At 41.2% G+C, this 15,008-nt stretch overlaps 1 protein-coding gene across 1 annotated transcript in view; it reads right to left on the reverse strand.

Moving 5' to 3' along the window:
* CUNH14orf80 (chromosome unknown C14orf80 homolog) overlaps positions 1-15,008 on the reverse strand; it is a 71,572-nt gene that overhangs the window by 14,455 nt on the left and 42,109 nt on the right. Inside the window, exons 6-7 of the mRNA XM_017815638.1 lie at positions 10,915-11,001; positions 7,711-7,923 (exon numbers count right to left, since the gene is read on the reverse strand). Coding sequence (XP_017671127.1) covers positions 7,711-7,923; positions 10,915-11,001 — 300 coding nt within the window. The remainder of the gene's footprint in view (positions 1-7,710; positions 7,924-10,914; positions 11,002-15,008) is intronic.

Here is a 15,008-nt window from a genome sequence, read left to right on the forward strand (position 1 = left end):
CCCATGCCTATTTCAAACCCCAGAGTTCTGTACACAAAACAGGAGACAGCACTCAAGTTTTAATGTTTCTCTCCGCCCTAAGGAGCTGGAGTCTTTTAGCATATATAAGCCCCATGAAAAATGTCAGGCTGGGTAATTTATTTTCAGTTACAGTTTTTGTGTGTGTTTGAAATCAGTTTGCTGATTTAGCCACTGGTACATAGAGTGTCTCTGTCTCTCACACAGTTCAGCACTTATTCAGCAATCTGTGCAGCAAGTTGCATCTGCAAACCAAGAATAAATACTTATCTTTTTCAACCCTTTGTACGCTGCAAGCTTAACACTGACTACTCAAGTCTGGCCAACCTACATACAGTTCTCAGAAGCGAGCAAAAGTCTTTCAAAAATCTCCCAGCTCTGCTCATCTGCAGTAACTTTCCACATGGATACCAGCCTTAAACCAGGCTCCCTAGGGTCTTCAGGGCTAAAGTAGATGTTAGATCCTGCTGTCAAACAGAGAACCGACACAGAGAGATGATTCCTTTTCTCCTTCCATCACAAGACAGCACACTGCCCTTCATGAACAATCACTTGGATCTCTACAGGCACTTACCAAAAGCAAGAAGCCTCAGATCTCCTGCTAGGAATACTGAGGAGTGACAAATAAACCAATGCAGGAAAATGCATGAGCAAAGACTGAACACAAAGATCAGGATTTACTTCCTACTATGTAGAGCAGATTCATGACTTCTAATAACCTAAATCTGCTAATACCATGGCAATTCCATCAGCTGCAAATTTAATCCTGCATTTAACTAAATAAGAACTACACGTAAGAGCCATTAGCCTTGTCCCCCCTTGCCATCCTCCTGTCCATGTCCTCCACTGCTCCCTTTGATGGATGTTTCGGATGATCTCTGTGGGTTTCCTCTCCCTACCCAGGCATCTGGGCCCAGCCAACCATGCACTTCCAAAAGCTGCTCCTGTGGTCTTGCTAATTCTTCAGTTTCTTTTCGCATGAGAAGCTCCACTGACAGCTGCTTGGTGCTCCAGATGGAGGTTTGCAAATACAAAGTGGAACACAGAAATGCTCTGGGACCAGAGAAGGGAATATGCTGACTGAGGAAATACACCAGCACTGAACCATTCCCTACCACTCCTCCACTTCCTCCACCCCAGACAGCTCGGATAATTAACTACTCGCTACACTAACATCTTCATATTAGCTGAAAGCCCAGAGAACTAGAATAACCAGCAGCAATATCAAAGATGAAATGGGAACAGTTTGCTTAAAAAAAAAAAAAAAGTTTTTGACAAGCCTCAGAGAGTTCTTCAGTGAGAGCTCAGCTGTCTCTGCCACAAGTCCCTGGTTTAAGGCAGAAGAAACAATCCAGCCCCACACCAGCACAGGAGGGAAAGCAGCACACCAGGAGGCAGTCCAGCCCCACCAGTGCTCCTCAAGGTTTGCATGGTGGAGACAGTAACGAGAATTTATACTTCCCTCACCCACATACATACTGCACATGCCTTTATCTTCATGCAGGTTAGCCACAGTACAGCCAGCAAACACTAGGAGTGGCTACTAGGGACCCACAGCTCCTCACCCTCACCTCTGATTCATTGTAAGTCATACAGAAAAACTTCGGAAGTGCACTTGCCTGAGCAGATAAAATTCAACTCAATTTTGGTAAGAAAAAACCCCAACCAAAACCAGAAGGATGTAGGACTATGTTTCAGCATCAGCCTCTGCAGCTGCTTCCCTACTTCAAATATTGAAGACTTAAATCAAAATGCATCAAAAACTATTTTGTCTTTTAGAAATGTAAGATCCTTAGAAAAAAGATCTTTTTATTGGACTCTATGACGTCTCCAGCAGCATTCTGCGATGAGCTGGCAGTGGCAAAAAGTTTTGAGTGAATCACAGAACTCTTGGGATGGAGAGAAAATGCCTCTGTGTTTCAGTCCTCACCACCTCCACACATTGGGGTGTCCCAGGCCATTCCTGACACCCCTGCACCCTCCTTCTCCCCTGAAAGAGAAAACAAAACATCTCAGTTCCATACAGCCCCTCCCTAACACACTACGAATTCAAAGGGCATTTCTTCTGAAATGAGGCAGCCCTGAACTCTCCTATCCCTATCCAGGCTGTGGGTGCAACAGTTTGGGAAGGTTAGAGGTTACTGAATGGAGGGGGAGGTGATCAATCAGGAGAAAAATACAGAACCAAAGACAGAATGTAGTTTTTCGTGCTCTTCCACTGTCATTAAGGAGGTCTGGTGTGGGCTCAACTCAGGGTACTTGGACACACCATCAGCCAAGCACGCAAGCACAGCCAACAGTATTTCTGGGGAGAATTCTAGTGTGAAAAGAGCATGTTCAAGTTCAGATTAATGACTCTAAGCCTTTCTGGTACGTGCTCCAGAGGTGTATGCATGAGCAAGCTCCATCCCATCATATTGCCATCTCTGGCTTGCTTTTAAATGCTAGTGAACACAGAGGATCCCAGGATACAATATCCCAAGTTTCAACAAAGGCTCAGAATGGTATAAGCATTTATGTGATGAAAACTGAAACCATTACCATTTGGAGTCAAATACTCCATATTCCAGCTTGTGGATGCCAAATGTTTAACGAAGACTGAAATCAAATCCTCCCCTCTAAGTGAGGAGCAGATAACATGAAATATTCAGAAAGGAAAAAGTAAACAAACAATTGATCTTCTGGAAATAGGAGATTTCATCTCTCACAGTTAAGTTTGTTTCTGAGAGGAGAAACATTCTTAAAGCTTAACCATTTTCCTCCACTTTTTGATAGTTTACAGATCTCCAAAATGTCACCAAAGAAATTCTGATTATTTGCCCAGCACTGCACAGAAAAGAACAAAGCTAACAGTAAGAAAGCCCCATATTCAGATCACACCTCTCTCATATACCTTTTCTCCTCCTTCAAGTTACTGAACACGTTGCTGCCTAGAGATGGATATCAGTTAAAATGTCATATTAATCAGGATTTCAAAAATCACCAAATCCTATTGTAACATTCAAATGTCTTCAATTGAACGTCCCTGAAAGGGGAAAAGGTTTCAAGGTCATTCCAAGCACATAACCAAAGAAACAGCTGGGGGCAGACAGAAACAAACAAAAGGAAATAAGGAAACAGGCAAAGAAACAAAATAACTCAAAAGTTTCTTAATTTTAAGAGATTTAAGATTGATAGTTTTAATTATCAGACTCACAGTGTGCAAATGACCAAACTTACAACAAACAGACACATTGCCCCTGAAACCACATCTTGAATCATAAGCAGTTGCTTAGTGGTGCAAACCAGGCATCATGGCATAGCAATGAGTAACACATCTGAAATACCTCTGCACAGTCCAAAATAAACAAATCAATCAATTGCAGGCTTTCATAAATTAAAGACACTTCAACAGATTTTCAAGCCAAATCCACAGTCTTAGTGCAGGTCCAACTCTTATTGAGCCATCCCTGACAGATACCTGATAACCTGGTTTATGCAGGGTCCAAGAATGGAAACTTCACAGCTCACCAGACAACCTACTCCCAATGTTTCTCTGCCCTGGATATTAGGAGTTTTTCCTAAGTATCTAATTTTTCCTAGTATCTAATTAGAATCTCTATGTTGTGATTTACACACATTCTTGTCCCATTCTCTGAGGATATAGGGAGGAAAAAAAGAACAAATAATCATATACCTCACCTTAGTCTTGCCATTTTTAACACAAAGATCTTCCAAAGACCTTACATTTCACACTTATTTTCATTTTTGTCTTCTGCACTCTCCCTAATTTCTCTCCTCAGTGGTGATGCTCAACAATGGATATGAGGAAAGAGGAACTGTACCTGATTAGATCAAAGCTCTATCTAACCCAGCACTGTCTTCAGTAGTCATAGCAAATAACTAGGGAATAGGTTTAGGAATAGACAAATATGGAACAATACCTCACTTAAAGATACAACTTCCTAAACTCCAGCAGCTTATGGCTGAAGGTCTTTTCTGAACAGAGAGTACTTTCCATATTTCTAACAATGACGTTTTTCTTCATTAATTTGTCCAGTAATTCCCTCTAGGTTCATGCACCATGAAAACCAAGGAGCATGAGAAGAACAGAAAAAACCTGTCTCCTCCTGCTCCATTGTAATATCCCTCTTCATTCTCTCCTTGTGCAAGAAGTCCAGCCTAGGTAAGTTTCCTCACAGAGAAACCCTTTCACAACTTGGGTCATCACTACATCCCCTCCCTGTGCCTTTTCAGCTCAACCACCTTTTTATTTATTTATGAATGGGACTAGCACTGCACATGGCATTCCAAAAACAGATGGGAATATTTTAAGCTTTGCTTTCTTCTGCTTTCCTAACAGTTTTTTAGGATTCAGTTTACTATTTCTGACCACTGACATTTTCACAGAGCTCATTCATGTGCCAAGACAATCAGAAGAAACACATGTAAAATTATGATCCTTCCTTCAGATGCATTTTCTTAGATTCATCCCCACGCAATTTCATCTGACATTTTACCACTTGACCACTCAGAACAAGGACCCTCAATAATCCTTTGCTGTTTCCCTTCAGGTGCTCTCAGGGATTTAATCTTCCCTCTCCACTGGGGCACCTCCCCATACAGGCCCTTTCCCAGAGCAGTGGCACAGGGCTATGAGGCCACACCAGTGACCACCTCCACAAACCCATCGCAGCCCCCTCCTCTCTGCCTCCTGCTTTGCTGTTTGCTCAAGGGAAAGAGGAAAGACAATCACATGGGCAGTTTATTTTTGTTGGGAATCTTTTCAGAAAGGGACTTCATCAAATACCATTTGTAAATGCAATTAAACGACATCGATCCAACCGCCCCTGCCCACATGCTTGCTGGTCCCTTCAGAGAGCTCCAACAGATTTGAGAGTCATGACTCCTCTCTGCAAAAAAAACTGTGCTGTCTCTTCCCCAGTATATCACATTGAATGCTGTGCCCTCAATTCTGTTGTTCAGAACAGTTTCTACCCGGTTGCCTGCCACAGGCATCAGCCCCACTGGTAAAAACAGACAAATACTCTGTGGATTATCATGTTCTTTGTGAAGTACAAGGTAGTGGACACAAGAGCTGTAATAAACTGCACTGTCCCTCAGCTGGGCATGCCTGTAAGAGCCAAGATAATTTCCAGATGTCTCAGTACTGCAAGATACAAAGTCAGTGATAATGACTTTAGTCACCGCTGTATCTTCTCTTTGTTTGATTAAAAAAATAATATAGAAGGAAAGATTTGATAAGCTTATTTCTCCAGGGAAAAGACTGAAGGGGTCAGAAACATCCAATTGATAGAGGAGCCTGCATTCAGCAAGCAGCCTGGCTGCGGAGAAAAAAGACAGTCCACAGGCAAAAAGCATCACATAAGCAGCTACGCTATGCAAAGGAAGGCCTGATATGAAGAGGATTGATGGAGAGTCGTCTGACCCCCAGCATTCCAAAAAATGCTGTCATGTAGCATTATAAAACAATTCTGTTTCAGGGCATGTAGAAGAGGAGGCATCTGCAATAATCCATCCTTTTAACAACACGCTTAAAGTGCACTCCATCTACTACCCAGTCACAAACCCATGATACCCACAGAATCTCAGAAACACTGGAACATGACCAACCATTATTCAAATCCAATCAGTGCATCTATTTCAAAGAAGAAATCATCAGTTAAATCTTTCTGGACTTAAATTTTTTAAGCATAAAAAAATTTCAGTGTGGTATTACATAATATCTAACATCATATTTAACAGCATACATAGTGTTATATATAAGAGAAGTCCAAGCAAATTTTGCTTTAGAAATCACACACTGCAAGTTTTATTTTTAGAATTCTAGGTCTGAGTTGTCCCACAACAGTCACGTCCGTTTTGCCACAGAAGCAACCAAATCTGATGATACTTGAGATCTGCCTAGTCCAGTACCCCATCACTGACAGTGATCGACACAAGTGCCTAGAGAATATTGTAAGACAAAGGCAAACATATGGAAATACTTCCTCAGAATATTCCCACAGCCTGTAATGATTTGTTCTCCCGCTAACTCGTAAGGTTGTATTTTTTATCTGCATATTTTATAGTCTTTGATTGATTTCAACTTCCAAGAATGTGTACAACATTTTCGAATCCGTGTACACTGCTTATATCCACAGTGCCCTGTGGGAAGAGGTTTTGTACTCTATGTGAAGCAGCAGCTCCTTGGGCCTGTCCCTGTCCAACTGATCCTAATTAGTTCCTTTTCCTTACAGTGGAAGAGAGTGATTAGCTCTCCACACACTTTTTCCACGCCAGACCTGTTTTGAACTCTTGGGCAAATACTTCTTGATCTGACAACCTGCCATCTTCATTTTGTCAGCTCATCTACAATCCTGTCTACCAACACTTCAATCTAAAAGCACATACTCCCCCCTCTCTTGAAAAGAAAGAAGTCTAACACCTCAAGCAAAAAAACCCTCTCCTGAGTTAATACAGACACAAAACAGTGAAACAGCAATTTTGCTACTGCTCCATCTGCCCAAACTGTTTCTTTCACTTTTTCTCCATCCAGACGTATCATAAATTCTCTGGGCATCCTCTTCTCAGCCCAGCTAAGCCCAGCTGCCCTAAGAGGCCCAATCAGCTGATCAGGGAGTGGAGCAGAGGTCGAGGTCGTTTTCAGGAGATTTAAAGTGCTGCAGGGAGTGCTGTGACCCGGAGCGTGGTGAACAGGCACGGCAGTGAGAGCGGGGTGAGACATTTTTTACGGACAGAGTAATCAGACATCGAAACAGGCTGCCCAGGGAGGTGGTGGATTCACCATCCCTGGAGGTTTTCAAAATGAGACTGGATGTGGTACTCAGTGCCATGGTCTGGTAACCATGGCAGTGTTGGATCAAGTGTTGGATCAGTGTTGGATCAGTGTTGGACCTGATGATCTCAGAGGTCTTTTCCAACCTGGTTGATTCTATGATTCTGTGATTCTCTCCTCTTGATGCCTGAGAAGAATCATTAGTTTTTTTATGCCTGCATCCTCACTGTAATTTCTCCTTGTGCCAACATATTCAGATTCACCTTTTACATCTACATTAACATCTCCTTTATTTATGCCCCACCGTCCCCTTCGGGTGCTTCCCAGTATCTCCCCATCCTTATGACAGCGAATACCATGTACACTTCCTTCATATCACCTGCTTTCCTCCACAGCCAGCCTCCCACAGCCAGTCTGTTCTTCCATCAAATCTTATGCCTAGTCTCTTCTCTCACTTCACAGGTTTCAAATCCCTCTTATTCCTTCCCCCATCAGACATTTCAAAGACTCCTAATTCAGTGAAAGATGACAAGCTCTGGCCTCTCCCACCCTTCTTTCCCTGTGAATACCTTTCTTTATTTTCTCACTATAATCATTACTGCTTTCAGCCTACTGCATCTATCCCCTCTGGGGGCTGCCATGATCTCCTTCTTCCTCCCCTCCTCTCCCCTCTCTTCTCCTCTCCTTTGAAACCTTCCTTTCCAAAAGAACACTTGTTTTGTTTCAGCATGCTGCCTCTCCGGGACAGATGCCTACTTTGTGTTTGAAAGAGCACTTGGCATGCTGTGGGCATAAACAGACAAGTAACCACAGATCTGACATCGTGACTGCAGCAAGGTTGACACAGAGCAGCAACAGGGAGCCTGCCCCAGAAGGGGCCAAAGAGAGATCACGAACACCACCTGAAGCCTCACCTTCTCACACCATGCAGCCTTTCGGTGGGCTACAAGCTTATGCAGTTGGTCTTGGAGAGTCATTAGATCTCCAGATAATCTGTCAATTTGCCCAGTCAGATTGTCAGCCCAGGGGCAGCAGGAGGTCAGCTTTGGCAGCCTTCTTTTCTCGATATGAGTGTCCTGGGACTTGCACATATTTCCCTCTTCAGCCATATTATCCAACACAGTTTCCTAAAGGCAAAACAATAAAAGTTACTTTTCAGCAGGAGCTAAAATGGTTGCCCCCCATCTTCCTGGTAATTCATAACTAGGAATTCACTGCTGCCATCTCAATACACAGTTGCTCCACAATTTCAGAGTTATTTTAAGAGAGAACCCCCTCAGTTCACTGTAACACATTTCCAAGTTAACAGAAAACTTATGTTGCTAACCTAGCTTATTTTAAAAAGCACTGCACAGTCAGCTACTCTCCACTGCTTTAAAGCATGAAGTAACACTCATCAGATGGAGGTGATCAGTACTGCAGCAGCTCTAGATATGCCCTTTCCTCTCAAACTCTGAGGCTGGATGCACTTCTATGGCTTTTTGTAACAAAGTGATGATCAGGAAGGAGGTAAGTGCTTACACTGTACAGGAGAGCCTCACATGACACATGGCACAGCAAGCTGTAACACCCATGGGATCACTTGTGCCCATGGAAAACTCCACAAGTTGAGGAACCCTAAGAGATCCCTACTCCACGGTGGTCAGGAGCTGTCAGCTCTAGCTGATCATTACCATTTAGCTGACTTGATAATTAATTCTGCAAGTGCTTTCCAAGATAGCAACTGATATTTCATATACTCAAAAAAAAAAAAAACCAAACCACAGCCAAATAAACAAAACCTTCAGAGTCCTTGAAATGCATATATTCATTCTGGTGCACAGACTGTGTAGAAACACACAGTTTTCAAGCCAGGGTAGCACAGCACAACTAAAGGAGCCAGGCCTCACTCACGGAGTATTAAATATTTATTTCCATACCATTATCAAGAAGACATTAAATAGGAGAAGTCATAATCACTTCTAAGGACATAATTTGCATTCAGAATTATCTTTAGTAATTGAAGAAGTAATTTAAAAACACTGAGAGGAAATTCAGCAGTTGAACAGCATGGTCTACACGCAGGTGAGGAAAAACCAAGTGCATAATTACTGGCTCAGCAGCAACACTGCTGGATGAGATCAGAAAGCCAGAAGTCACCAATATCACACTGTTAAAGTCAAGTACCATGTTAGCAAGTATAAACACAAGTCTCTGTGATAAAAGAGCAATGACTGTAACATTGACACACAGGTGAGGCACCTGAAATTAAACACAGATAAAGTGGAGGGAAAGTCCTATATGAAAGCAGCAACAACCATCACAAGTTTGGAAGAATGGCCTACAAAGAGACACAAAGACATCAGAACTTTTGCTTGGCCTAGAAACAGGGACTGGGAAGGCAGTGACATGCTAACAGCCTTCACTTATATAAAAGACTGCTATAAAGAGGATGAGAATTTTTTTTTTTTTGCCTCTTTCTTTTCTCTGAAGGTAGGTTAAAAACTCTGGCTTAATTCACAGCAAGAGATTTTTAGGCTCATACAAGAAAAAAACTTCATAAGACAGCTAAGAATGACATAAGATACCCTACAAAACCTCCTTTCTCAGCAACCCTCAGCATTGCAAACTGGCACAAAGCATCACTGAGGCCAGCAGCTCATGCTGACCAAGGCCCAGCTCAGGAGAACACAGACATGGGGGGACACTGACAGGATAACAAACTGCATGGCAGTAAAACAAAGCTTTTTTGGTTTTGTTGCATTTTGGAGGCGTTTTCTGTTCATATTTTAAATTCATTAAATGACAAAACTTTGAAGTAACATTAACATTTGGATAATGCTGTCAGGCACACAGTGTTGTTCTTGGTGTTGTCCTATGCAGGGCCAGGATTTGGACTCAATGATCCTTCTGGGTCCCTTCCAACTCAGGATATTCTATATTTACTGGAGTGATATCATGCTCTGTCATGCTCCTGCCCACAACCATCAGGAAGACCTGGCAGTAGCTATGCAAGAACCACCCCATCCATCAGATCAGCAACGCAAAACACGGGTTAAGGGGAAAGTGAAAACTAGTGTATTTTCAAAGCACATCTCATTTCCATACATCCTACTGCATCTGGGAACAACCACCAGTGAAACAAAATGCAAATTCACCATCCAGCATATTGAATAACTTAAAAAGATGTGCTGGTCAGTTGATTTTTTTTTTCAAGTATTTATTTAGGACTTAACTCCAGGAAGTTCCCTATCACTCCCCACACCGTGCAACATGCCAAAGGCAAATATTTTGGCCATAACACCTGCAGTTATATTTTGCCTATTGGGAGCCAGGCCTATGCTAGAGTTGATCCTTTTCAAAAAAAATGTTAAGATGGTAAACTTGTAAAGCAAAAGCCATTAGAGAACTAACAGCAGTTAGAAGCATCTTTCAAGTGAGGCAATTTTACACTGCCCTGTGCCTTGATTTTAGCGTAGAAGGAGGCATATGGGCAATTACCAGTCAGCTCACTGATTATGAAAATTTTGTAATGTGGTGCTCTAAAGAATTATTTCAGCAACAGCGAACGGGCAAAAGTCGTAGAGAGAAGTGAGATGGATGGCATCATTTGCACTTAGTTGAGAAATCCTAACATGCACAGAGAGAGGCTTATTGATTTTCTTATGATCATTCAACACAGTTCAAGGGGAAATCAGCAATGTCAACACACTATTTGGCTGGGAAAAATGAAGTTGTTTTCAATATCAGCTGCTTGCAAATTTAGTTATTCTCAAGACTGCAATAAACCTTAGAGGCCCTCTTCTGAAAAGCCATTTAATTTGAAGAAAATGTGTGATTGCTATGTTCGAAAACTATTAACAAGATGAAGATCAGACGTTTACATTTGTGTTAACTACATGAAATTCTGCCATTTTGTTCTGCAATTCCTCAGCTTAGCTGGGTGAGTCCTACTGAAGAAAACAGGAACAAAAGAAAACTAAGAAAACATTACTTTACCAAAGGCTTTTTGACTTTATCTCAAATGGTGTTGAACAGCTGGTTTGCAACATTTATTTTGTGGAAAGGGGCCTTTGGACATAGTTAGCTATGTTAGAGTCAAGAAAGTTGCACATTTCAAAATCAGTTTGATTCATTACCATCCATTGCCAATAAACTGGTTCCAGTTGCTTCCACTCCAGAAAGGCTTCTAGTTGCATGGTTTCAGACTCCAGAAGCTGTAAAAGCTAGAGGAAAGGAGACAAAGGAAAGGAAATAAGGTAGCAATGGTCACTTGAGAACTGAATGAAATGTATGTTTGGTCTGAAGTACAAAAAGAGTGAGTGGTACATGGGACAGCACTGGGTTGCTTCACAAGGACATTGTAAAACCAGCTGGGGAAACATGATGTGAAACACTTTTCTCAGCATCACCCTCAGTCCAAATGTACAAACTTGATCAGCTTTTCTGTGCATATTTGTGAGCTTCCATATTGTTTTGAGGGATCAGAGACATAGTTCTGATATATAATTAGGTGCATGACCATCTTCAAATCTTCTGTGTTTCTTGACTACCAAAATAAGCCCTGTTTATCCAAAAGTACTTTTACACCATCTACCCCTTCACTCTGAAGTAGCACTAAAAATGTGATAAACTGTTTGATCTGCTGCATGAGGAATCCCTCCCTTTACCTGAAAGCACTTGAAAGAGACGTTACCTACATTCTAGGTACATGAGTTATTATTTTTTCATGAATATATACATAACACATATGTATGCACACACATATACGGAGGAAACATTCCAAGACTAAATATTTATATATCAGTAAAACAAAAGTTCTTGGAAAGAATGATAAGGTGAACAAATTAGGTATAAATCAAAGCTTATAAGATTTAACAATTTTAGTACTGGATGTATATTTGAAATTTACAATTTTAGCACCAATCTGACACCAAAGACAGCTTTTTAAGATGACACACATAAAACTATGGCCTCAAAGAAAATGATAAGGACCAGATCAGTACTACATGAATCCACCTTATACAGATAACTGTCTTCTGTTAGCTTTGTTGAGTTTACTACATCACCTAATTTAAGTAACTGCAAAGCATGAGTTGACTTTGCAATTTTATTCTGCAGATATAACTTGAAGATAAAGGACCCAAAGAAAGGAATGCAAGAGTAACTGCTGAAAATTATAAGCAGTTTCCTCTAAAACATTGTTGCATCCAAAATACAATTATTACACATTTGTTTGCACAACTGACACTTGGGATTACACTTAATGACTGATAATTTCAAGCTCAGCTGGGATATAAAAGGTGGAAGAATGAGTTTCTATCTCCTTCTTTTTCTTTTCTACTTTTTTTTCATAGGTATATCTACAGCATAAATGGTTTACATTATGGGATCTGATGCTGGCAATAAAACCCAGACAAAAAGTTGATTAAATATTCAGGCAACAGCTAAGTTACTTGATTTTAAAGCAGCTTTGTAATGTGCTCACAAGCTGTGTGTGATTGCACTATGAACATGTCTTATTACAGCTAAAGAGGGCTGAGGGTTGGAACGGGGAGTCTTTCACTTTGAGCCTTCAAAAAAAATAATCTTAGTAAAAAGATAGTCATCATCTTTATTCTTGCTAGAGGAGCTCCTGAATGTTAGAAGTGCCATATGCCACTGCCACTTGCTTTCACAGCACAACTGGAAGGATGTGGTTCTGAAACTTCACCAAACCTGTAGAGGATCTGCTGGAGTTAACTGACTTTAAAAATAACCAAAGCTTTCTGAGCAGTCCCCTAACCTCAAACCCTTCAGGATCTTTTGTATTTGGGAGGGTTTTGTTGCCTTTTTTTTTTTTTAACTGCTCCATTAGTTATACAAAACTTGAACAGCTCGTTTGAAAGCATTCATCTGACTCACCTACCTACAGCATCCTCACCTTTCACTAAGGTATTACCACCCTCAGAAATATCAGGCCAGCAACTGTGTCCTAGATTGTTTCAGCCTTAAATCAGTAACGGGATCACTGCACTGTTCATCCTAGGACGGTTTCCAACCTAGAAGGAATACACCCTGGCAGCCTTAGGCAAGCCTGCAATAGCCAGCATTTGAGTTTTTACCCCGAGGGACTTTAGGCACTGTTCCTGAATGACAATATCCTCTGCCATCCTTTATATGGGCCTTGCAGGACTTTGATGTTATTGCAACACAGAGAATGAAGCAGAACACAATAAAAACTAATGTACTACAAATATCCTTGAGATATCTTAGCTAAAATCATAAAAGCAAATAAATATTCAAGGCTGGGAAGGGACGTATGTCTGCATGCCTTGTGACTGCATGGTCACAAGGACAGTCTCCACATGACCCAGGGGTGACAGACTTTCACTCAGACTTACCTGCACTCAGGAATGAACATCTCTATCAGACAGTTTCCTTCCCCCATCCCCATCCTTTACTCAAGCCTCTCACAAGCATTTCTTGTTCTTTAACTAAGCTATGCTTTTTGTGACTTTGAGGTCAATGGCATACATTTTTTAGGTCACTAACTGAAAGTCACACCAGAGCTGGTATTTCAGTTGTATTTGCAATTGTGGAAACCATGGCCCAAACTGTACCTCTGCATTTCCCCCCAATACAGTTCCTTTTCTTGTTCATTTAGTACCAACAAGAGTTCACACATATGCAATAAGCAGTTCTGCTACTACATAAACCCCTCAAAATGTAAAAAAAAAAATTCATAAGCTGTAACTAAAGCTGGCTGCCCATTTGCAGTGACCTAAGGACCCAGATGTTATCATGCCTCCTAATGAAATTTAAAGACTGAAGTCTGTAGAAAAGCATTCATTTTGTCTCATGAACAAAGCGAGGCAGCAAATCAGAAATGTGCATCACATGGATCTAAGTGATGCTTAAGGATAACGTCTGAAAATTGTCTTTCCCTCTACACAAAATTAAGACAACAAAATCCATTTCCTTCATTCTTCTGGAGGAAGTTATTGCTCTAAAATATTTACACTGAGAGAAAAAGTAATGACAAATTCAAATTGCTAATCTCTGTGGAGAAGCAATTTCATAATGAATGCTGAGAGCAAACACTTTGCAGTAACGACTTCTTTAAACCATTATAAAGAAACCATCCCTGGTGCAAGCAACAGCTTTGCTATAGAGGGTAAACTGTGCTTAACTGAGCTGCTTCAGAGCAGGCTGCCAGGAAACCTCAGAGTGATGCAGAAGAATGCCAGCTTTGTAAAGAACATGCCTCGCTTCCTCTGGCACGTGGCTGTGATCTCCAAAGCCAAACATCCAGCATCCAACACAGATCACAGGCCTCAGGAAGCTCTGGGAACTTCGGCTGCAAAAGTCCGAGGTGACAAGATCTTCTAGGCGGTTTTGGATACCTCCCTGGAGATGGTCAAAAGCCATCTGGACACAAACCTGATGTGCTCCAGGGGACCCTCTCTGAGCAGGAGTTTGGACTAGATGGCCTCCAGTGGTCCCCTCCAACCCTACCCATTCTGTGGTACTCACCAAGAGGTCAAAGTTGAAACTTCTTCAGTATCCACAAATCTAACGCATATGCCATTTAAACCCATTTGTAATTACTTTTGCTCTTGAGATATTAATCTCTTTCATATTATTTACTAGCATATTACAAAATTCATTGATGCCTGTAGACTGTTACAGAAATCAATATTTCATAATTTGCAGCATAATGCACCCTTTTCACAGGCTTAGTTCCAGAGAGCTCCCCACAACAAGTACTTAATCTCCAATGCCCACAAATCATAATTCAACTACCACACCACTGGCAAAAGTATTTTTAATCAAAAATTGCTCTGCCTAAATGTTCAGAAAATCATTTCATTGTTAGACAGAAAAAAATGGTATTACAGCAATAAATTATGTTTCTTGGCTCAGAGACAAACTACTGCTGATTCATCACCTATTCACATATGTCTGCAGACAGAAAACTTGCATTGGACTCCTGAGCACTGCAAACCTCACTCCAAAAGCCAGCATCTATGGAGTATTACTCCAGGTTTGAGACAGGGTTGGTTCAGTATGAAGGCTTATAGGGGGAACCATCAAGACTATTTAATAACTTTATTTGTTTAATAGGAAATGGCTTTATTAAATGTGAATTTTGGTAATCTGAATCCTAGTTCTGAATATCTAACAACCACAAAAGGTAAGTGGAGAAGTTCACTCCAAAAAATGCAAAGAAAGGGGTAAACGTTCATGAGAG

The sequence above is a fragment of the Lepidothrix coronata genome, unplaced genomic scaffold, assembly GCF_001604755.1.
Source record: "Lepidothrix coronata isolate B3197 unplaced genomic scaffold, Lepidothrix_coronata-1.0 Scaffold52, whole genome shotgun sequence".
NCBI lineage: Eukaryota > Metazoa > Chordata > Aves > Passeriformes > Pipridae > Lepidothrix > Lepidothrix coronata.